At 34.6% G+C, this 25,251-nt stretch overlaps 1 protein-coding gene and 1 long non-coding RNA gene across 3 annotated transcripts in view; one reads left to right on the forward strand and one right to left on the reverse strand.

Annotated features, from left to right (window-relative positions):
* LOC144663902 (uncharacterized) overlaps positions 1 to 25,251 on the reverse strand; it is a 284,797-nt gene that overhangs the window by 100,521 nt on the left and 159,025 nt on the right. The gene's annotated exons all lie outside the window — the stretch shown is intronic.
* LOC144663847 (UDP-glucose:glycoprotein glucosyltransferase 1-like) overlaps positions 1 to 25,251 on the forward strand; it is a 59,447-nt gene that overhangs the window by 438 nt on the left and 33,758 nt on the right. For both annotated transcript variants that reach the window (XM_078524912.1, XM_078524913.1), the window contains exons 2-17: positions 1,856 to 1,995; positions 2,602 to 2,684; positions 3,507 to 3,625; positions 8,428 to 8,537; positions 9,397 to 9,571; positions 9,954 to 10,129; positions 11,432 to 11,532; positions 12,094 to 12,193; positions 12,665 to 12,725; positions 12,836 to 12,924; positions 13,629 to 13,692; positions 14,404 to 14,490; positions 15,643 to 15,702; positions 15,824 to 15,883; positions 16,019 to 16,104; positions 16,617 to 16,758. In XM_078524912.1, the coding sequence (XP_078381038.1) occupies positions 1,856 to 1,995; positions 2,602 to 2,684; positions 3,507 to 3,625; positions 8,428 to 8,537; positions 9,397 to 9,571; positions 9,954 to 10,129; positions 11,432 to 11,532; positions 12,094 to 12,193; positions 12,665 to 12,725; positions 12,836 to 12,924; positions 13,629 to 13,692; positions 14,404 to 14,490; positions 15,643 to 15,702; positions 15,824 to 15,883; positions 16,019 to 16,104; positions 16,617 to 16,758 (1,653 nt within the window). The remainder of the gene's footprint in view (positions 1 to 1,855; positions 1,996 to 2,601; positions 2,685 to 3,506; positions 3,626 to 8,427; positions 8,538 to 9,396; positions 9,572 to 9,953; positions 10,130 to 11,431; positions 11,533 to 12,093; positions 12,194 to 12,664; positions 12,726 to 12,835; positions 12,925 to 13,628; positions 13,693 to 14,403; positions 14,491 to 15,642; positions 15,703 to 15,823; positions 15,884 to 16,018; positions 16,105 to 16,616; positions 16,759 to 25,251) is intronic.

The raw sequence follows: 25,251 nt of genomic DNA on the forward strand, positions 1-25,251 counted from the left end.
AAAGATGAACCATACGAGCATAACTCACTTCAATGGGTTCATTTTTGAAATAAATGTCTTCAATTCAAAATAACCCTCCCAAATAAAAGAAAAGTTCGTAGGCTTCTAATTTATGTCTGGCCAGTTTGAGGTGACAATTAATTTTTCAAAAGTTTATTGTGTACGTGATAATTTGTATTCAAGTCTCAGGCTCATGATTAGCGCCTTTCTTCTATTAAGCACCCACCCCCTCCCACAAAAAAACAACAACAAACAAACAAAATAACACAAAACAAAAATAATTAATATAATATTAATATAATATGATTAGTCGAAGTTTTTATTGCAATAGGCATTGATATTCTAAAACATGAAGGTGCACCTATTTTGAGTATAATTTCAGAGGTGATTATAAGAGTTGGGGCATTCTGATTGGTTGAGAATCTCGGCTTATGATGCTATATCCACCGGGCAAGAGGAGATTATAGCATTTGAAGGCTTGGTTACTAAGCCATGCCACCTTTGATATCGGCATCTGCTGAATGAAATTTTCCTTCATTTCAAAGAAATCCAAGCCGTGACATGGATTTTTAAAACGTTGGAAATTTTGCAAATTGACTACCAAGGCTTTTGGACTGAAAATAGTTTCAAGAGAAGGGTCGTCTCAAGGCATTAGAAATGATCATAAACACAGTGGTTTAATTTTGGCAATTGCATGTGGCCATGACAAACTCAGTCAGATCGATTGAGCAAACATTATTCAGTTCTTCTGACCGGAGCTACTCATTTCGAGAAGATTTACACATTCGAAAAATGAATCATATGTGAGTTAGATACCACATTTATTTGATTAAGTCCCCAACCTCGAATAGGCACCCACCCTGTAGGTAGGAAAAGTTAATAAGCGCCCAGCCTCGAACAAGCGCCCACCCCACCCCCTTCAAAAAATACTGAAGTGTACAAGAGAAGTACTTTGATTATAATTAAAATTGGGACTGAAATTGACTAAGTACTACTAAGAGACTTCCCCTAAGACCGAGTTTTGTTAATATTTTAAATAACTTTCAATGAACAGTTAAAATTCTGCTTTGGTACATCTTCACGTTTTATTATCATTTTGTTGCGGACTTTACCTTACCTCAAATAAGCACCCACCTCGAATAAGCGCGCACAGTCAAGGTCCAAAAATTTAATACGCGCCCAGGGCGCTTAATTGAATAAATATGGTAAACCAGAAGGCTTATGGTACAGCCTGTGTAATGTAGTCATCCTTGTGGTTTAAACTAGTACATACTGCCGACCGGTTAGCTCAGTTGGTAGAGCGCCGGACTGCCGTGCGGGAGGTCTCGGGTTCGACTCCCAGACCGGACCAACACTCAGGGTCTTAAAATAATTGAGGAGAACGTGTTGCCTTTGTCATTACATCTGCAAATGGTTAGGCGTTCTAGTCTTCTCAGATAAGGACGATAAACCGTAGGCCCCGTCTCCTGCATCTTCAGTGTTACAATCAGCATGGGACGTTAAAGAACCCACACACTCATCGTAAAGAGTAGGGCATAAAGTTCCTGGTGTCGTGGTCTGTTTCTATTCTATGGGTTGGGTGGTGTGATGAGATCATATACATGGACGGATAGCGGCTGCCAAAGGCGCCTGATATGCTGATGTCCGGTCTCATCCAATAAAATTCTAACTGTGAAGCGCACTGAGCTTTGTAAATGCGCTATATAAGCACCTATATCATTCATATAGTACATGTAGATTGTACAGTCAACATGAAAACAAAGTGTTCACATGTTAGTCTTGAAACCAAATTAAAATCTGTACCTACATGTACATGTGTTTCTTCTTAAAAGAAATTCTAAAATTTTATTTGCAGGCTCTGACTTTGATGTTGGCCACCTCCGTAATTCTACTGTCACTAGTCCATATGACTTCATGCAAATCTAGCAGTTCCAAATCAATAATTGCCACACTAGATGCAAGATGGGGGTCCACACCTCTTCTTCTTGAAGCAAGGTAGGTAAAGGATTCTGTAAAAAAATAACTTCTTCTTACTCCCGGCGAGAATTGAATTTACAATGAGTAACTAAATGAAGACAAAGTATTCGACATGACACGAGCATGGGACAAAGGTTGGGTGCTCCAATCAACTGAGCTACGAGAGACTCGGTGTTGGGAGCTGGGCCATTTACTAGCTTGATATGCGACACGCGTCCTGTATACTGCTAGGATCAGCAATGTCGAAATCATCAAGTTTGTAGTAAATAATAAAGATGGTAAATTTTTAGCTGGGTAATAAATAATGAACATGAAGTATTCAACATGAAACGAGGCCATGGGTTCAATTCCCGTTGGGGACTCAGATTTTTCTCTTTGTCCCATGCTCATGTCATGTTGAAGACTTCATCTTCATTATTTATTACCAAGGTTAAAAATTTACCATCTTTATTATTTACTACAATATTTTATAAGTAACTAGAATTGTCCTTTCTTGAATAATCGTTTTCTTTGCAGCATTTTTCTGTACCGAAGTGAGTGTTCCTTAATGAAATTTTTTTTAAAAAAGTGCTTGTTATGAACCATTTTATAGAGTTATATGATTGTCTTTTCTCTTTGTTGCAGTGAATATTTAGCTGCAGATAGCAATGAAAAATTTTGGAAGTTTGTAGATTCATCTCAAGATAAATCATTCAGTCAAGATTCAGGTAACGGCTGTGTTTATGGTACTGTAAAGAGGGGGACATGGGGGCTTGTGGTGTTGCGGTGATCTCAAATCCTGCGGTGTGCAATGTATAACGTGTTTTTGAACAGATGGTGTTTGGTGAAACGGAATTATTGGTGGTGTTATGGTTTCTTGTACCTGACACTCCTGTGTAATACTAGCATACATATACCATATGGTTAAATTGTAACAAAATACAGTCAAATATCGTCTAGTTGATCATTTATATGCTTTAGCTGCCAATATCAAGCTGTTTTCATTCATAAGTAGCCTGATTATATTGCAGTGACGGGGTTTCGTTAAATTTTCTTGCGATATGATGCTGTGTTTGTGTATTATTTTTGTGGTGTTGTAGTGTTTAGGGTGCCCCCATGTCCCCCTCTGTAAATATTATTCTTTAAAATATTGCTGCAGCAGTGATGTCATAATGTGATGTTTGGATCATAAAAGGCCAGAAATACTGTAATATTCTCTTTACTGCACAAAGTTATATCAAATGGCATAGTAAATGGTTTAAACCCAGGAGTATCAGTGCATTATATTTATTTATGTAGTTTGTATTGAGTGATCGTCCAGTTGAGAGTACCGGTATATAGTTCTGTTGGAAATTGATGTTTTGACAAGCTGAGGGGAAGTCATCTTCAGAGTCAAGTGAAAAGTAAAGTGTATATCGTTTAATATACGGTGTAGTACAGTGTAAAAGGAAAACCATTTCCTGGAGCATTTGTCATTTTTAGAATCAGGGATAATGCAGCCGCATTTTTTATTTTTCAATTGATTATTGCTTTGAATTCTTAATTTGCAGAGGAATATGAACATATTTTACAAGCTGCAGAGCAGTTGTTAGCTCCATTAGGATTAAATTTCTTGCAATTTTCCTTGTCACTGAGATATTACTCTCCCAGAGTGGAATTATTCAATAAGGTGAGTGATAGTAAAAAGTACTTATTGAATCTCTTATGACTAATGAACGTCAGATTAGCAAAGGTGACAAACTTTGGATCATAACTTTGTCAGCTGTGACATGATTCAGTGCCATCAAACTTTGAAAAAACTTTTTGAATAATTGGTTAAACTGGACCCACTTTTTGGACACAATCGCACCCAGTAAAAATTGTTGTCGGTTTTATTTGTTAAGTTTTTGAATTTATAGTTTTTTATCAGTTGACTTATAAATATATTGCATACAGTACTGCATACTCAACCCAAGTTTAAGCAATATTGTTGGTGCAACAGAACAGAAATATTAAGGTCATCTAAATTTGTTCTTAAGGGCATGCTTAGTATGCAAGAGTATTCTTGTTACGTTAGTACGGTACGGTGTTTGTGTTTGTAATCAAGAGTATTTTTAGTACATAGGTTAGTATGGCAAGCTTTTTGTTATCAAGTGTATGCTTAGTACGTTAGTACAGCAAGCTTTTTGTTACCAAGTGTATGCTTAGTACGTTAGTACAGCAAGCTTTTTGTTATCAAGTGTATTCTTAGTATGTTAGTACAGCAAGCTTTTTGTTACCAAGTGTATGCTTAGTACGTTAGTACAGCAAGCTTTTTGTTATCAAGTGTATGCTTAGTACGTTAGTACAGCAAGCTTTTTTTTATCAAGTGTATACTTAGTACGTTAGTACAACAAGCTTTTTGTTATCAAGTGTTTGCTTAGTGCGTTAGTACAGCAAGCTTTTTGTTATCAAGTGTATACTTAGTACGTTAGTACAGCAAGCTTTTTGTTATCAAGTGTATGCTTAGTACGTTAGTACAGCAAGCTTTTTGTTATCAAGTGTATGCTTAGTGCGTTAGTACAGCAAGCTTTTTGTTATCAAGTGTATGCTTAGTACGTTAGTACAGCAAGCTTTTTGTTATCAAGTGTATGCTTAGTACGTTAGTACAGCAAGCTTTTTGTTATCAAGTGTATACTTAGTACGTTAGTACGGCAAGCTTTTTGTTATCAAGTGTATGCTTAGTACGTTAGTACAGCAAGCTTTTTGTTATCTAGTGTATGCTTAGTACGTTAGTACAGCTAGCTTTTTGTTATCAAGTGTATACTTAGTACGTTAGTACAGCAAGCTTTTTGTTATCAAGTGTATACTTAGTACGTTAGTACAGCAAGCTTTTTGTTATCAAGTGTATACTTAGTACGTTAGTACAGCAAGCTTTTTGTTATCAAGTGTATGCTTAGTACGTTAGTACAGCAAGCTTTTTGTTATCAAGTGTATGCTTAGTACGTTAGTACAACAAGCTTTTTGTTATCAAGTGTATACTTAGTACGTTAGTACAGCAAGCTTTTTGTTATCAAGTGTATACTTAGTACGTTAGTACAGCAAGCTTTTTGTTATCAAGTGTATGCTTAGTACGTTAGTACAGCAAGCTTTTTGTTATCAAGTGTATACTTAGTACGTTAGTACAGCAAGCTTTTTGTTATCAAGTGTATACTTAGTACGTTAGTACAGCAAGCTTTTTGTTACCAAGTGTATGCTTAGTACGTTAGTACAGCTAGCTTTTTGTTATCAAGTGTATGCTTAGTACGTTAGTACAGCAAGCTTTTTGTTACCAAGTGTATGCTTAGTACGTTAGTACAGCAAGCTTTTTGTTACCAAGTGTATGCTTAGTACGTTAGTACAGCAAGCTTTTTGTTATCAAGTGTATGCTTAGTACGTTAGTACAGCAAGCTTTTTGTTACCAAGTGTATGCTTAGTACGTTAGTACAGCAAGCTTTTTGTTATCAAGTGTATACTTAGTACGTTAGTACAGCAAGCTTTTTTTTATCAAGTGTATACTTAGTACGTTAGTACAGCAAGCTTTTTGTTACCAAGTGTATGCTTAGTACGTTAGTACAGCAAGCTTTTTGTTATCAAGTGTATACTTAGTACGTTAGTACAGCAAGCTTTTTGTTATCAAGTGTATGCTTAGTACGTTAGTACAGCAAGCTTTTTGTTACCAAGTGTTTTCTTAGTACGTTAGTACAGCAAGCTTTTTTTATCAAGTGTATACTTAGTACGTTAGTACAGCAAGCTTTTTGTTACCAAGTGTATGCTTAGTACGTTAGTACAGCAAGCTTTTTGTTATCAAGTGTATACTTAGTACGTTAGTACAGCAAGCTTTTTGTTATCAAGTGTATGCTTAGTACGTTAGTACAGCAAGCTTTTTGTTACCAAGTGTTTTCTTAGTACGTTAGTACAGCAAGCTTTTTTTATCAAGTGTATACTTAGTACGTTAGTACAGCAAGCTTTTTGTTACCAAGTGTATGCTTAGTACGTTAGTACAGCAAGCTTTTTGTTATCAAGTGTATGCTTAGTACGTTAGTACAGCTAGCTTTTTGTTATCAAGTGTATGCTTAGTACGTTAGTACAGCAAGCTTTTTGTTATCAAGTGTATGCTTAGTACGTTAGTACACCAAGCTTTTTGTTATCTAGTGTATGCTTAGTACGTTAGTACAGCTAGCTTTTTGTTATCAAGTGTATTCTTAGTACGTTAGTACAGCAAGCTTTTTGTTATCAAGTGTATGCTTAGTACGTTAGTACAGCAAGCTTTTTGTTATCAAGTGTATGCTTAGTACGTTAGTACAGCAAGCTTTTTGTTATCAAGTGTATGCTTAGTACGTTAGTACGGCAAGCTTTTTGTTATCAAGTGTATTCTTAGTACGTTAGTATAGCAAGCTTTTTGTTATCAAGTGTATGCTTAGTACGTTAGTACAGAGAGCTTTTTGTTACCAAGTGTTTTCTTAGTACGTTAGTACAGCTAGCTTTTTGTTATCCAGTGTATACTTAGTACGTTAGTACAGCAAGCTTTTTGTTATCAAGTGTTTGCTTAGTACGTTAGTACAGCAAGCTTTTTGTTATCAAGTGTATACTTAGTACGTTAGTACGGCAAGCTTTTTTTATCAAGTGTTTGCTTAGTACGTTAGTACAGCAAGCTTTTTGTTATCAAGTGTATTCTTAGTACGTTAGTACAGCAAGCTTTTTGTTATCAAGTGTATGCTTAGTACGTTAGTACAGCAAGCTTTTTGTTATCAAGTGTATGCTTAGTACGTTAGTACAGCAAGCTTTGTTTATCAAGTGTATACTTAGTACGTTAGTACAGCAAGCTTTTTTTTATCAAGTGTATACTTAGTACGTTAGTACAGCAAGCTTTTTGTTACCAAGTGTATGCTTAGTACGTTAGTACAGCAAGCTTTTTGTTATCAAGTGTATGCTTAGTACGTTAGTACAGCAAGCTTTTTGTTATCAAGTGTATGCTTAGTACGTTAGTACAGCAAGCTTTTTGTTATCAAGTGTATGCTTAGTACGTTAGTACAACAAGCTTTTTGTTATCAAGTGTATACTTAGTACGTTAGTACAGCAAGCTTTTTGTTATCAAGTGTATGCTTAGTACGTTAGTACAGCAAGCTTTTTGTTATCAAGTGTATGCTTAGTACGTTAGTACAGCAAGCTTTTTGTTATCAAGTGTATACTTAGTACGTTAGTACAGCAAGCTTTTTGTTATCAAGTGTATACTTAGTACGTTAGTACAGCAAGCTTTTTGTTACCAAGTGTATGCTTAGTACGTTAGTACAGCTAGCTTTTTGTTATCAAGTGTATGCTTAGTACGTTAGTACAGCAAGCTTTTTGTTACCAAGTGTATGCTTAGTACGTTAGTACAGCAAGCTTTTTGTTACCAAGTGTATGCTTAGTACGTTAGTACAGCAAGCTTTTTGTTATCAAGTGTATGCTTAGTACGTTAGTACAGCAAGCTTTTTGTTATCTAGTGTATGCTTAGTACGTTAGTACAGCTAGCTTTTTGTTATCAAGTGTATTCTTAGTACGTTAGTACAGCAAGCTTTTTGTTATAAAGTGTATCCTTAGTACGTTAGTACAGCAAGCTTTTTGTTATCAAGTGTATGCTTAGTACGTTAGTACAGCAAGCTTTTTGTGCTTAGTACGTTAGTACGGCAAGCGTTTTTTATCAAGTGTATGGTTAGTACGTTATCAGTGCTGCAAATAATTTTTTTCACTTGAAAGGACACATGTCTTTCTAAGACACTATCTTGGTCGAACAACACAAAGTTGTGGTCGGACAGATTTTTATTCATCGTTGCTGTAAAATAATTTACGATCAGAAAATTGTCCGGACATCTGTCTGACCACACTTGGGATTTCGTCGGACATGATCAAATTGTGGTCGGCCAATGTCCGATAACATGTTGTAGGTGCGGTGGCTGGATGGTTAGCGCGCTCGCCTCCGAGTCGAACGGTCCGGGTTTGAGGCCTGGCCGGGGCGCTGCGTTGTGTTCTTGGGAAGACACTTAACTCTCACAGTGCCTCTCTTCACCCAGGTGTATAAATGGGTACCGCCGAATTTACTGCTGGGGGGTAACCCTGCGATGGACTAGCATCCCATCCAGGGGGGAGTAGCAATACTCCTAGTCGCTTAATGCTAGGGAAACCGGGATAAGCTCCGGCCTGTATGGGCCACTAGGCTCGAAGCAGACTTTACCTTAATGTCCGATGACCGACTGTTATTTGCAGCCCTGCGCTAGTACGTCAAGCTTTTTGTTATCAAGTTTTTAGTGGTTTAAAAACGCTAAGGGCATATAGCATTGGGTACGCGTACCAACGAAAAAACCGAGAAAAAAGGATCCTGAAATGGACAGCATATGAATGCTCTTAGCAATAATTTTTTTTATATCTTGGAACAATAAACTCGTATGTTTATTAATTTTTACTAAAAACACGCGTTATGTCTTTGCAAAATAGGTAGCCCATGAGATTCCAGCTCCAGACTGTGAAGCATTTGTTGAACTTGGTAGTAAGACAACATGCGATGTCGCAGAAGCAGTATTTCTTATCAAGCAAGCTCAAACCATGTATGTCTTAGAACTCGGTATACCTACCCTGCAAAAAACATTCTCTTATTCTCTTCTTCCAATTCTTAGTGGCAGATAAAAGGCTCTCAATTTGTATATATTATTTTTTTTATTGCCTAGCATGCATGCTGAAGGAGTAGGAAACCTCTGTTTTGTAGGAATCATTAACTAAAGAGTAATTTATGAAATCATTTATGATTGAAATAATTTATGTAATCAAATTAAGTTTCCAAAAGACTTGTATCCCGTCTAGTGGGACGTTTCAGTGTTCATAGTGCATTGAAGATATTGAAATCAGATAGACAAAATATGTAGGTGCCAACATATGAACATTCTGACGAGCTAATAGTATTTCAAGTGTCAACTGAACCTTTCTTTTTGAAGGAAAGGTTGTGATCGTGGATCAAATATTATGGAATCATGCCGTTTTTTAATGATATAAAGGGACTATGTCACAGGGATTTTGCACATTTTTGATCTAAACTGTTCTGAAATTAGTGGTAGGCAACTTAACCCGAAATAAACATTTTCTTTGAACATCTAATGGAATATATAACCTTAATTTGCGGGTAGAAATCAAGCTACGGCTTTAAATATCGATATTTCGAAGACGCGTGGAAACAACTTGAAAACGTTTGCCAAACTTTTTCAAATTGCAATCCTTTTCTATCTGAGCCATCCGCAGCCAAAGATGCTCGTTAGCAGTTTTGGCGTTCTAATATAGCAATTTTTAATAAAAATGGACTATTATTTCTAGGTTTCTTGCCACACATATATAAATTTGCGGGGCTCAAAAATCTGGTAAAATCCGTGACATATAGTCCCTTTAACTCTTACCTTCTTTTTCTTTTTAATGCAGACCCTTATCACAAAGTTTTGAATTTGATCACCACTACCCCAAGTCAGAAAACAACTCAGTAGCTGTGGTCTTGTATGGAAGGATAGGATCCCAATCATTCTGGAAATTTCATGAACAACTTGAATTTTTGGCAAATAATGGGAAGGTGCACTACGTTCTCAGGCACTATTTGCAGGTATGGAAAGTTTCATGTAAATTCAAATTATATTACTTACAGGTGTTTAATAACAGTTTGTATAGTTTTAAAATAATTGATTTTCATTTCAACAACTGGTCTATCACGTAATATTTACAATACGACAAATGTTTTGAGGGTTGAGAGTTCGCAGTTCAGTTGAGAGCTCAGGTTTTACAGTAGATTTCAGAGTTCAGAGTTCAAGTTTTAGTTTTGTAGTATGTAATATGACATATAATATGTCAGATTTCAGGTTTTTAAATTTTACATTTGAATTGACCCTTGAAAAAAGCAGTATTAAATTCTCAAGTTTACACATGTACATGTATTTGTACACTGTATTTGCTTGAAGCTACAAAATTAATTTAACTTTATTTTTCAGTCACCATCTGAGAGAAAAATCAGGCTTTCCGGGTACGGTGTGGAACTTGCTGTAAAGAAAACAGAGTATAAAGCAGTGGATGATAGTAAAGTACAGGATGACACGGAAGGAAAAGTACAGAAAACAGATGAAGCAGATGATGATGAAGTTGAAGGCTTTCTTTTTGGAAAGTTAAGGTTTGTGCAGTGAATAAAGGGGTACTGGTTTACTGCGCCATACAATTTAGAGAGCTGAAGCACAAACGTTTTCGAGCCACGGACGGCAACTGGAAGTGTACTGTTACTGTTTTTGATGCGTTCTCCCCTCCTGAAATATGTTGGAAAGTCCCTGATTTGGTATTTTCAACTTGATGTTATGCACAAAAAGTTAGTTAGTACCCTCCAAAGAAGAGAAAATTCGGCTTCCGGTTGCCGTCCGCGACTCAAAAACATCTACATGTATGCTTAAGCTCCTCAACAACACACGTACGTGAACTCTCAAGTTCAATACCCTACTAACGATTACATTTTTGCTGCCGTAAATCATTGTCAAGATGACAGTCATCAACAAACTTTGAAAAATAAAAACACTGATTGAACAAAATCGATCAAAATATGCCAATCATATACTTTACTTTTTTCAATTTTGTTTTTAACTTTTAATTATAAAAAATATTATAAAAAAATTACAATAGATCGCAGTTATGATACAAAATACGATACATTGTGCTTTATATGTTGTGCTTTATACCAATCACATCATACTACAGACCTGTTGTTTTGAACTCGTTGAAGTAAATGTCTGTTTTCTTAAGGCGGCTCCGTAGTTAGAGCAGTTTTCAACTGAGTGTCGTAAAACCAAAACCAAAGTAATCACTTTAGCCAATCACAAAGAACTCAGACAAGCCAGTAAACCAATCAAAACTCGAAGCAAATACATGTAGCCGGCACGAAGCGCGGGAAACTTGTACAAGCGAGTCACGACTAGTCACAATTGGTTTTGGTTTCACTTCTGATTGGCTGAGAAAGTGGCGCGAGAGCTTTTAACCAATCACTAAGCGTAGTAACGCAAAACCAATGCAAACGCGAATTACTTTCGACACTCAAGTGAAAACAGCTCTATTCCGGGCACACTCGTCCATGCAGACTTTGCGTCATACCTTTTTCGGCTTTGGCACGATAGCTTTGAAACTTTGAGAGAACTTCCATCTATATCATTCGTGTGGACGGTTGAAATAACGTGTTAAAACTTTTGTGCATTTGTACACGTTTTGAGTCGTTAAAAATGTAGCACGCAGTTTTGCATTTCCGGGTCTTGGAAATGTTTTTATGAACTGTCTGTCCTTATGGGTTGAATAAAGCCTTGTCTTAAAATATAGGTTTATCTAGTAAATATGGTATTATTAAATTGTGATTGTTCTCAGTTGTGTGTACAAACAGCAACACTTGATACGGTGACGTCATAATAATAACTAATTGATTTCATTTTTTTTTTTTCAGGAAACTTTATCCAGAGCTTAAAGAAAACCTTGACCAATTCAGAACACACTTGAAAGAAAGTGCGCATGAAATGGCTCCTTTGAAAGTTTGGCAGTTACAAGGTGGACTTTATTCCACCCCAATACATTTTTAAGACACAGATAATTTGCATTTCTAAATAGAAATTTAACAATGATAATTAACAAACATTTGTTGAAAACGGCACAAGCTTTCACTTCAAGTTTGGCCTTCTATTCGCTGCAATCTTGTCCCTATAGCCCCTTCGTCTTTCTCTGGCCAAGTCCAATTTGAAAGTCCAACGATTCACAAATTAAACTTCCGGTCGTCAATGCTCAAATCAAATTGGTGACGGTAAAGAACACTCCGTGCATGCTCCAAATATCGGACTTTGCCAGAGTCCGCATTCTTGGTGCTGACCAAAAGAAAGGCGGGCTCAGGAGTTGAGATTGTGCACACAGCAAGTGACAATAGACCATATTCGTATTCTCGGTATTGGACTGGAACTAGCTTGCAATGGAGGCTCATGCGGGGAAATATCATTAAAAACGGCTTCATGTCATTTGCATTTGAAAACATTACCCGCATTAGCCTCCATTGCAAGCTAGTTCCAGTCCAATACCGAGAATACGAATAAGGCCTATTACATGTACTTTTCTTTGCAGATTTGAGTTTCCAGGCTGCCCAGCGAGTCATGTCCTCTGATCCACAAAGAGCATTAAAAGTGCTGAGAGATATCAGTCAGAATCTCCCCATGCAGACCAGGTTTGTAGAAGGTTATCGTCGATACTGACCTTGACATCCCATTTTTTTTTAAAATTCCAGTATAACAGGAAAAATTTACAATGTTATCGCTTACAGCTTTCAAAAAATAAAAAAAAGTATAACAATTACACGAAAACAACAACAAAAACCAATCAACAAAATAAAAGCAAGAGCTTATTATAAAGCTTGGCCTCTGTTTATTTGTGACTCCCATTGGGTAGAACTTGCATGCACTCGCGATAACTTGGGATACCTTCGTTTGCTTACTTTGTTGGCGATCGAATTGGCACTAAAGGCAAGGAAAGGCTTTCAATGTTAGCCACTCGACGCAAAAAAAAACGCAAGTCATGTTGTTTATTTCAAATACTAAAGTTCGTAGCGTGCAGTAGCATTGAATTGGCCTTTTTTTGCAACTTGCGTGAACTTGCGAGTATTATGGTGTTTTCACTATTGTTTTTTTGTTCCCCATAGGTCTCTAGTTAAGACAAAGGTCAAGGAAGAAATGAGAAAAGAGATTCAGTTGAATCAAAAGGTTAGGGAGTGAAAAATATACGCATTATAACAAAACAAATACTGACATTTGAACTCATTCAGAACTCTTCTCTTTTTCTTTTGCGATTTCTTTTTTTTTTTTTCTATCAGCATTTTGCACAATTTGGACTTGACCCAGGAGACGGTGCCTTGATGATAAACGGACTCATGTTCCAAGTGGATGATCTGAATCCTTTTCAGTAAGTTGCTTGAATGAAGACTAACGGGATATCCGATTTCTGAGAATGGGGAGACATGGGAACGGATAAGACAAATTGATACTTGGACAGCAGTCACGCAGTCAGTCTTCGTGTTCGACCCCTTTTCCCTAAAATGCTTTTTTTTATTATTTCGTTAGTTTCTCTTATAAATTTTCAAAAGGGACTGTGTGATGGATATTAGCCAAATTTAGGCATGGAAAAAGACCATCCAATTCGGTGAAATATAAAATAACCTCTTAAAACAGTGAAGGGAAATTTCAATAATGCGGCAAATACAAAAAAAGATACGGATGGCCAAAAGTGGCCAAGATTGAAACGGATTGCGATATGCGTGTTTGAAATATTGTTTGGCTGAACAGTATACAAAGTTAATCTCGTTTGCTTTCATCTTTAAATATAATGCCCGGGAGACACATTTGGCCGCAACGAAGCTATGGTTTTGTCATTTTGATCTATAGAAGTAATTTCTTTGCTAACGTTAAGCTTCATAGCAACTATTTGGCAAAACTTAATAAAATGAATCTAACTCAGCTGAGACAGTCGGGGTTTTGTGCTTTTGAGGAATACCTCCACAGTTTTTGACAATATCAAGTCCTTTTTTTGGTGTGTTCTATTGCCTCCAAAAAGCACTTCTCGTGTATTACAGTTTGGTCTGTATCTGATAACATGTTACTGTCTTTCAGACTGTTAGACCTGTTGCGCGATGAAGCACTTGCTATTGACAGACTTTCTTCCCTTGGAATTAAGGTATCACAAAAGTCATTTTCCGTTTTTGTCAATTGGAACTTCAACTAACTATTGCTGGCAAATTAAATTGTAACTATTCAGCACATTTAACTTTGACTTTTCTGATTATTATTTTTTTTTTTGCCTAATTAAGATGGTTTCCGCCCAACATTCGAGCAATACAGGCAAAAATAAAGTTAGCACAGAGACCTCTTAGCATGGTAACAGTTTAAGTACAGCTAACAAAAACCTGCCAAAACTTTAGCACTCAAGCTGACCATGCAAGAGAAAAATGGATTTGAAATTGTCTATATTTCAGTTAAAACGGACGTTTCACGCCATTCTAAAACAAAATGGTGCGCGTTTTAAACATTTTTACGAGGTTTGACTTTACTTTTCTCAAGAATGCTTTAGAATTGAATTACGGGGTCAATTAGACAAATGGGTTTCAATAAGATCTTTTAAATAATATACAAAATGTTGCCGTGCTATGAGTAGAGTTTTGGTACTTAATTTTTGCACTCATTGCTCGAACGTTCAGCGGAATCCGCTTTAATTAATTATATTTTGGCAGTTTCTTTTTTACTTTATGTAGGTGGGAAAATCAAATGGTGGTGGTGGCGGACCATTATGATACCTAAAAGCTTAACACTTTTTGTAAATGGCCAAGGAGGATAATTTAAATTTCATTTTTTAATCAATTGTTAACAGTCGTTCTATTACGTCCTTCAGGGTGAAGCCCTTGGCAAGCTCGTATCCCTTTCTTCTCAACCAGAGCACGAGTCATTTGTTCTGGATGCTAGACATGACTCCATTGTGGTAAGTCTTTCATTACGTAAAACAATGAAAGTAAATGTTATAATCATTCGATGCATTTTTTCCTTCCTTTTCATTGGCCAGGAACCCACCACGTGATCTGCAAATAACTGCCTGCAATTTTGCCTGTAGTGGTTTACTTATGCGCATAAGCGTCTGACAGGGATTTTGCTGCAAGTAATATTCTGCTCATGCGTAGTTGTGTCCTTTTCCGAGAAAAATGACAGCTTGTTTTCCAGAGATGAAGAAGAGGGGCTTAATTTGTCTACAAGGCCCGGGGAAGAAAACAGCGAAAATGCAAAAAAAGGCAATAGAAATTCACTTATCGAAGGCGAAATTACCGTATTTATTCAATTAAGCGCTCAACCTCGAATAAGCGCCCACCCTATAGGTAGGAAAAGTTAATAAGCGCCCAGTCTCGAATTAGCGCCCACCCCTCTTCCCAAAAAATCTCTAAATTCATTGTCTGATAGTCTATGAGGATGTTGGAAGTTTCCTCGTAGTCTCAAAGTTTGAAATTGACCAAGTTCTGCTAAGAGACTTCCCTGAGGACAGTGTTTTTTTATTATTTAAAGAAACTTTCAACGAACAGTTTAAATTATGCTTTGATACTTCTTCACGTGTTGTTACTTGCTGATAATGGTGAACATTCAATAAGCGCACAGCCTTGAATAAGCGCCCACCTCGAATAAGCGCCCATTCTCTAGGTCCAAAAATTTAATAAGCGCCCAGGGCACTTAATCGAATTAATACGGTACGCTTTAATCTGCAGTAATTCGGCAGAAAAGCATGCAATTCTCATGCAATTCTTGAAGGTAGTTGTGTAAAACAAATTCAGTGAGTGAATGACAAAACAATTACTGAACTCGGTTTTTACAAAATATCGTAATTTGTCAGTGTCTCGCAGAGCAATTATTTGCTCGAGCCACTGACAAATCACGATATTTTACTCAACCTCATCCAATAATTGTTAATAGTTTCTCCTTTTGAAGTTTTGTTGTTCAGAATTTCATTATTAACACCATTCTTATTTCCGGTCATTTTTTCTTAACTTTCGATTACTCGAACTCCCGATAACTCGAACCTTTTTCAATTTCCCTTGAAGGTTCGAGTTATCGGGAGTGGCCTATAACATATGTTTTCTTTTCTTTTCAGTTTATCAATGACCTAGAAAAGGATCGACAGTATTGGGGATGGCCTTCTGAACTTCAAGATGTAAGTATTGAGATTTGTTGTAATTCTTTTTTCTTAGAAGAAATAGGAACAACAACGTTGTAATTCACTTTGTCTGCCTTTTTGACTGAACTTATAAGCAATGTGTTCTGTTTGTTTTCAGATATTACGTCCAACATTTCCAGGAATGATGCGCTATATCGCCAAGAACATATTCAATTTGGTAACATTGTCTCGCTATTGCACCTGTGCTAGTTTTGTTTTGTTTCATATCACAGTAAGAAAGGCGATTTTTTTTTTATTTGCCATTTTTTATATTATGAAATTAGGTGAACCAATTTGTATTTCTTTTTTCTAGGTTTTCTTTGTGAACCCAGTGGATTTCAAAAGCGTTGAACTGCTTAACATTGCTAACGAACTGCTACAAAATTCGTTTCCAGTTAGGTATGTCACATTCATGATAGCCTATTTTAGTCAAATAGGCTATCCTTGTACACTCAGAGGACTGATATCCACTTCAAGGGTTTGCTTGTATATACTTTCCGTATAAGGATGAGACTTGATTACGTGCTAAAGGTGTTTAGGTTTGCAGAAACAAATAAAAATATTGGGGACACCCGAAATAAAAGTTATGTAAAAAAGAGTATAACTACATTGTTTTAACAAATGTTAGAAATGTAAAATATCAAACACGAGCGGAGTATTTTTGACGAAATTCGAGGTGTTTGGATAGCTGATGAAACACTGTCTCGAGTGTTTGATATATCTTCTCAGTCGAAACAAAAACTACGGAGTAATAAAAAAACGAAACGAAGAAATAAAATCGTAAAAAAATATATGCTAATTAAGACCTGGTATCCAAACCTGCCTCGCGGTTATGATTTTCTTTGTTTTAACTTGATGAGTTATTAATGAGTTTGAGAAGATTTTCTTATAATCAAATTTCATGCCAACAGGATCGGATTGTCATTAGTTGCCAATGCCCCTCTGGATGTTGAAATCGATGCTAAGACTGATGCTGCTGTTGGAATAGCCCGAGCATTCAGCTTCATTTCATCTGACAAAGACACCCGCCAGGCATTTGATTGGCTCATAAAGGTGAGAGTAGTAATGTACTACACTCTGAGGCAAAAAATTTTTTGCCTTAGAGATTTAGTACATAACTACTATCAGCACTGGATTCCAAAAACTGAAGCCAAATCTGAAACCAAAACTGAAGCCAAATCTGAAACCAAAACTGAAGCCAAATCTGAAAAACTAAATCTGAAGCCAAAGTGAAAAACCTAAACTGAAATCAAATCTCAGAATCAACCCTAGGTCAACCCAAGGTCAAAAAATGGAAACCAAACCTTGAAGCCAAATCTATAAACTAAACCTTGATTAAATGATAAAAATAATCTTTGATTATTTTTGACAATATTTAAAAAATGCTCTTATACTCTTTTTTAAAAATCTTGCATCTTAGTGCGTTTAATTATTCCTTTTATCAAGTTGGATTCTAGTGCGTTTAAAATGAACGTCTTATATTACATTTTCAATATAATATTTTTGTATTTTTATCAGATTTTTGAACATGTTTTTATGTAGGATCATATTTGATATAATACCGAGATCAGTACAAATGTTAACTAATCTATTTGATTGTTCCTTTTCACTTAATTGTAAGAAAAGTGTATTGTCTTTAATGCAATGTTTTTCTATGATATTCATCATCTCAACGAATTTTTCTTTGATGTAATTTGATGTCATTATAATATTTATTATACATTATTTTTTATATCATTTATACAGTGCGTTTAATCTGATTTTTTGTTGTAAATGATGCTGTTATTAATATGCTTTTGTGTCAAAAGATGTCTCCATTTACCGGATAATTTATAGTTATAATTATTGCAAATGACACAAAACCATTCCTTTTTAGATGCATATAAAGTCTTGGACCTTCTTTTTGCATCCATCTTGTCTTTTTCAGTAAAATATCTTCGAACTTCAACCATTTATATATATACTTTAGAAATTTTTATATATTTTTAACCGACAGTTATGGTAAATTTTTAATGTTATATATTTCTTGTGATTCGTTATTTTTTATATATATTTATGACTTTTTTAAAATTATGGTGATTAATATTTTATAGTTCAAGGTTAAACATCTGCATTATTGTCATGGTTTCATAATATTTGGTTCAATACAATAGATTCGAATGTTCTATTGTTTATATTAACTAACCAATCATATTACAATAAACTTTTATACAAACTTTTATATAAACGTTTGTCATAAAATAAACTTTTATTCTCAGAATTGATTCAAGATGCCTAAGTCAATAAGCACGAATTTTATATATGTTGTAGATCCTTCATTGGTATCCAACTATTAAAATCATCATTATATCCTTTCCACTTCACTAAAGCTTGTTTCTTCTTATAATCCCTCCGAATGACTTTATCAATTCTGAATACGTCCTGTTTTGCTTTTAACAGTTCAGGTTCATAAAAACTTCCTTGTATGTCTTCATTATTGAGATCTTTCAATTTGTAAGTAATAGGATTAGTGTATTGTATCTTATCGATGGTAAAAATTTCTTCTGTCCAGTTTGGCGTGTACCCTTTATCGAAAATATTTCTTTTATACTTCGATATTCGAACCTTATCACCTATTTTGAATTTCGGTTTCTGTTTTGATGTTTTCATATCACCGTATAAATTGAAATATACTAAGCCTTCATTCTTTTTCCTCGATGCTTCTACGGGTGTCATTTTAATGCTTGAGTGTTTGGTATTATTATACTGTTTTAACAGCTTGGGTAGCATATCGAGGTACGTCGTATTACCTTGAGCAGTGAATTGTTTCCACATTCGGGTTTTAATTGTCCTATTCCATCGTTCGCATACGCTACTTTTCTCTTCATTTTCGGTTGAGTATAGTGTTATACCATTCTTTTCCAAAAGCTCCTTCATATTTTTATTGTAATACTCTTTCCCTTTATCAGTCCAAAGATATTGAGGTTTACGCTCCTCTTTGAATATGGTTTTGAATGCTTGAGTTACAGTTTCACCTTTTTTGTCTTTTAGAGGCACTATCCAACCATATTTACTGAAAACATCCAGTACCATGAGAAGATATCTGTATCCCTTGTTCCATTTACTGAACTGTTGCATCTCAACTAAATCTGAGCACCAAATTTCATCAATATGGGTAACTATAACACGCCGTCGAGTAAAGTTACGCTTTATTGGTTTGTGTAACTCATCAGCTAATTTTTCTTGCCAGTTTTCTTCACCCGACGGCTTTTTACGTTTTTTGGCTTTTTTTTTTTTATACCCAATCCGATTTTTCTTTTACTAGCGATTAAAGCTTGTACCCCTGTTGTTCCCCATGGACGGTCTTTAAATGGTATTTTTGATATTCTCTTAAGCATAAGATCATCTGCCTTATGTTTATCAGCTAGTGATTTTGAATTACTGTAATCAATATCATGCTGTTGGCATATGCTATCTAGATTGTTTATTGGATCTCTATATTTAGGATCGTTAGATGCTAATCTTTTTTCTAATTTAGTTCCAGGTCCACAATAATTATACTTTTTGCCTGTAGGTGTTCTCATGTGTAGTTCTCCAAGTTTTGATAAGTGTTTTTGAATATCAAGACCCTTACCCTTTTTATAGTAAGCAACATTGTCTTTTACACCTTTGAGAGCTTGCCCTGCTAAAAGTCTTGCCATTGAAGCAAAGCTAGGTGATGGAGTTACGAAATTTGATGCTACATAGGCTATTTTATCAACTGTAGAAGGGCCTTTATAACGTGCAAGAGCCCCGCCATAATGCTCTTTGATGAATTTGCTTTTATTCTTTTTGCATATAGAACAAATCGATTTTTCCATAAGCCGACCATTTTTAGCTTTTACCTTTTTAGAGTTTATTGATTTGGTGTGTTTTTTACACGATAGACAATACGATTGACACATTATATATATTGATTAGATATTTAATCGCAGTAATGATTAAGCCATTTTTTGGCTTTCTTATCCCAAATGGTTCTAGAGCATGACGGATCTTGATTCTCACTTGGAGATGTCCAAAACTTTTTAGTAAAAAAACCCGTTTTGGGGTTAAAAGCCCCTTTGGCAATATCGCCACTCCAGAATCTATCTAATATTTCCTTTTTTGTACTCGGACTAATGTAACCAATAAGATCCTGAATTTGTTGAAACCCTGGAATCTTTTCACCAATCTTTTTGTTAATGGTTTGTCCAACTCCTCGTCCTTTTTTCTCACTGACAAATTTGGTTTTAATGATTTTGCATTCTAAGCAAACGCAACGCAACATAAGTCTTCCGTTCTTTGATCTTACATATTGTTCAGAATTAGGTACGCAATTTGTTATTTTTCTTTGTTTCACACAATACGATTTCATATATAATATGATTACATATTTTTGAAATAATTGCTTATAAAACGTTCATTGTACATTGTGTCAGTCATTGATAATAGCATTAATATATCATGATACTCTCTATCATAAACCAATGCTTGATGCAAGAAATAAATACAATAATAGCCACAAAGTACTGATTTGATATTCTGATATTGTGTGTTATTATACAAAACTTGTTTTATCCCATCTTTCTCAGCTCTCATTTTAAATTCATTTGGGTATGGCATTCCGAAGCTATCAAAGTACCACAATATGTCTTTTTTAACACTAGGAACACAGGCAACCCAGTGACTACCAACACCTTCATAGCTGTCTAAATTAATGATACATGGGCTATGTTTTTTAGGCATGTGTTCATCTCTGCTGTATATCCCTGTGATATTAATATTTAAATACTTACACCATCTCATTAGATCATTGTTACTTAGAGCTTTTTTGATAAATGTAGGTTTTTTTACTTTTTTTTTGGTTTCAAGATCTTTTTTTTTTTTGGAAACACCAATCCGCCTTTAAGAAATTTATCATATTCAGCCCACGAACCAATAATTGGAGGACTCCTATAAGATAATGCATCTCTTTTAGTTGGTAGTTTGATTTTACCACCGTTTTTTGATCTTTGTTTCCTAATGATTTGTGGTGAATAATAAGGGTATTCTATTTGCATTCCTGTCCCTCCTTGAGGGGGAGTGACTTGAATTCCTTTTCCAATCACCTTTCGCATTTTACTTATTTGTGTTTTAGATAAACTCAATGTAATGCCTTTACCCTCACTTTTTACTTTATTATGCCGTGTTATTTGTCTTTTTGTAAGGTATAACTCAGTATTACCCTTCTTTTTGATCTGATGCTTATCAATCAATAAACTCACTTCACTTGAATTTTTGATTGCTCTGGCTAGCTTTTTCATTTGGCCTTCTGTTAAAGGAATATATGTTGAAATATATTTTGTGCTCATAGTCTTGCTCTATATATAATAGTGTTAGATTAAATATTACATAAAAATAAGTTCATTCCCAATTTTGTCAATTACAATTTTTTCTTCATAAAGAACTACAGCGTATATCATATAATCGTCAGTAGCTTGTACATTCAATCTGTAATGAAACAATAACTGTTTTGGATCATCAGTAACCGATTCCTTATGATTTCGTAAATCAAAATATATTATCGGAAATAATTCAGAGTAATTCTGTAAATTTAACTGCACTCCTGTATTATAGTCAGAGGTTCTGTATGCATATTCTAGAATGTCATTATATAATCTTGGTTTGTAATCACAATCATACTCTAGTTCTGGAGTAAAAAACGAAGTACCAAGTTGCAAACGGCAAGTTGAAAGTTTACATGCATTATCACCTGCATTTATTTTAAAAGTATCAAAAATAAAGGGATTTTCTAATTCATTATTTGACTTGTTTCTTTGCAGATATACAAAAACATGTTTTGCATTTTTAATAGCTGGTGTAATTTGATATATCCCGGAAATAGCAGTTGTTGGTGATGAATGTTTAATAAATTCTCTTAAATATGTCCATTTTATTGCTGTTAAATAACTACTATTCACTAATTTTTGTCCTGCTGATGTAAAGTTCAAACGTGGTAACCATAACTGAAAATCAAGAACAACATATCGTGTTTCATTACCCGCAACTCTGTAAATGTATTCTCGATCATCATTTAATGTTATATTTAGCTCGATTTGCATAGGTGGTATCATTTTATCGCGGAGTTCTTGAAAAATGGAAAAACGATTTAACGGAATGATTGCGTATACGTCTTTTGATTGTGAACACAATTCAGCTCTTTTAATTGCTCCTACTTTTGGAGCTGTTGTCAAATTGCCAACTAATGCAGCTCTATCGTCAAGATACCAATTAAAATTGGTAGCTACTGTACGACTATAGTCATCAGAGAATTCAAGCAATCCTTTTATGAAACAGATTTTATGCAGGTCATTACCATCGTAAGGTTTTTTACCTCCTGAAGTTATCATAATGTGATTGATGATACTTGTACTATCATTTATCGTTGACGTTAGCAAGGGTGTTGCAAGATTATTGGCCACGATATTTGCACCATCAGCCTTTTGCTCAAGTTTGTATTTTACGAGAAAGTAACCATAAAACCAATCAAACCAAGAACTTCGGTCAGTCATATTGAATATATAGCCTGTTTTTTCCTGATATTGTCCATTTGCAGGTCGAATAATTGGTGTTGACAGATTAAATCTGAGATAATCAACTTTTTCGACATTTTCTATGCTTCTGAAACTCATTTATATTATTAGATTAGATAATTTACTTCAATTGTGCTAATCGTTTCAAAATAAGATCCCCAGCTTTTTCACTTCTATTTAACACAGATTTTAAAGTTTTCTTTTGTGTTTTGATTATTGGTGATTTATTGATATCTTTCACCATTTTTTTAGAATATTGTCCGATATTTGCTAAATCATTAGTTATTAAACCTGATCCTTTATGACGATATTGATATAACCCTTTTTTAGGGTTATAAAATTTTGACCATTCGTATACTCGATTCATTATATATTATTAGTTTAGATTAATTCACCTCTTTGATAATGATATGAAACGCTGTATCAATTTCGTTTAAATCTATAGGCCTATTATAAGAATCTGTAATGTATAGTCTGATTGAATCAATGCTATTTTTATTAATTGATGAAAATTTCAATCTTCTTGGTTCAATAGTAAAAGGAAAAGATCTACGAATTCCTTGTGCTATGATACTAAAACAAAATAATACATCTCTTGATTCATCTGTCAATGATCGGTGAGTTAAATCACAATGAATACATATCATATCAACAGATCGAGTAATATCAGGTATTTTATCACTGATGTTGCTTCCAGCTGATAAAATTTTCTTATCAAAACCCAGTATCATATTAAAGTCTGATACAGATAGATCTAATTCATAATTTGGCTGTATGGTTATTATTGTTCTAAATAATGATAAATCAAACGTAACTAAAAATGGATAATCATCACCATCTTTACCAGTTGTATTTTTTAAAAAAGTATCAATGTCACTATATGAATACATTCCATCTGGAAAAACGATATCTTTAAAACTTGTATCACTACCTGTTGTTTTTCGATATCTAATCTTATTATTGGTGAATGAAGCCGAAATATTATACCAGCTATACGTCATACTGATTATTTCGTCTAGTGCCATCTCATAATTTTTATTTGGATCAAGGAATAAAGGCTGATCAAGATAAATTGTAAAATCATGTGCTTTCTGATTATAATTATTGGCTTGTCTTTTCGCCCTGAATGAACTAAGTATTAAATGCTTCTCCATTATATATATTTAAATTAGATAAAATAGTTGTTATAAATTTTTTCATATAGACGCTTTGTAATTCTTTTCACTCTTAACAGTTCATCCAATATTGTAATACCTTGATTTTTTAATTCATAACTCGAATTTCCAGCGTCAATGCTTCCGCAAATTACATCCAGTTTTTCAATAAGTTTTTCAGGGTCTCTGTAATAAATAGCCTTATAATTATGAGCTAGACCACCACCGTCCCATTCATCGTATTCTCTATCAGAATCAGGTGCTGTGTCCCTTCTCATAGCATCTATCTTATCAAATAATGATTCCTCTATAGTTGGTTTTTTTTTATATTTAGTTTTTTTGGGGGTCTTTTTCAATTTTTTTGATTTTTCCTGTAAATCCGAAGCTGAGAAAGGAACCCGTTTGTACTCCATACGTTGTATTTTATTCTTAGTTAATAACAACTGGTTTTCAATTCTAGCAATTTGGTTTGTAAAATCTTCATCTATTTCCAACAGGTCATTATATGATTTTCCTTTGTATTTACCAGATTTGATCATATTTTTACCACTTTTCTTTAGTTTGCCTAATAAAACACTTACCTGACGCCTTTCTTCGGCGAGAGATTCTCTTTGACGATCTAACTCCTTTTGATCAGCACTTGTATCCCATTTTTTTCTCTTTCGTTCTATTGAGGGTGGTAAATCAAAATCAGGCATTTCATCTTCATCTTCTGTTTGAGCTTCATCAATGGGCGGCGGTGGATCAAAATCGGGCATTTCATATTCATCTTCATCTTCTGTTTGAGTTTCATTAATTGGTGGCGGGGGTGGATAATTTGGCATTTCATCTTCATCCTCATCTTCATCAATTGGAAATTCTGGAAGAGGGTCAAGCTCTTTTAACCCTTTATTATTCAACTTTTTAGTTGCTTCAATTTGTGTATCGAGACGAGATGTTACTGGTTTAAACATTTTTGTAAATTTGATTTGTCCTAATTCATCTGCCAATTTTGAAGACATTATTTGATTATTAATATTCTTGATTTGATTTTCAACTTCTTCTTTTTGATTAGCAATTTTTTGCCAAGCTAATAGACTCATTTATATATATTAGTGTAGATTATTATCAATCTTTCATCAGTCTTCCAGAAGTCTTTCATCAGTCTTTCATCAGTCTTCCAGAAGTCTTTCATCGGTCTTTCATCAGTCTTTCATCAGTCTTTCATCAGTCTTCCAGAAGTCTTTCATATTATATAATTAAATAATATAAATGAAGATACCAAATTATGACTGTAAAGACGAAATGGTCTCAAACTTTAGGCAACTATACGATTTTATGCCAAATCAATGTTTTCGGATGCTGTTTTGCGCTCCGAGTAATATGGGAAAGACTAATACTTTAATGCATATGATTTACAATTTATTATATTTCGATAAAATATATTTATATGCAAAAAATTTAGACCAGTCTAAATACCAAAATCTTATCAATGTGTTCCAACCAATAAGCGATGAAGCTGGTTATAACATTATTGAAGCTAGTAACGACCAAATAATTCCTGTTTCTAAACTAAATGATGATAATCAAAAGCTCGTGATATTTGACGATTATGTTTGTGATAAAAATCAAAAACCATTAATCGATTATTTTATACAAGGGAGACATAAAAACTGTAGCGTGATATATTTGTCTCAAAGCTATTTTAAAACGAAAAAAGACATAAGACTTAACTGTTCGCATTTCTGTATTTACGAATTCCCAAGTGCTAATGAGAGGGCACTGATATGCCGTGAAAACAGTATTCCAAAAGAGCTATACGAGCAAGCAACTAAAGACCCATT

Source organism: Oculina patagonica, chromosome 8 (assembly GCF_052425735.1).
Source record: "Oculina patagonica isolate OP01 chromosome 8, crgOcupat, whole genome shotgun sequence".
Classification (NCBI taxonomy): domain Eukaryota; kingdom Metazoa; phylum Cnidaria; class Anthozoa; order Scleractinia; family Oculinidae; genus Oculina; species Oculina patagonica.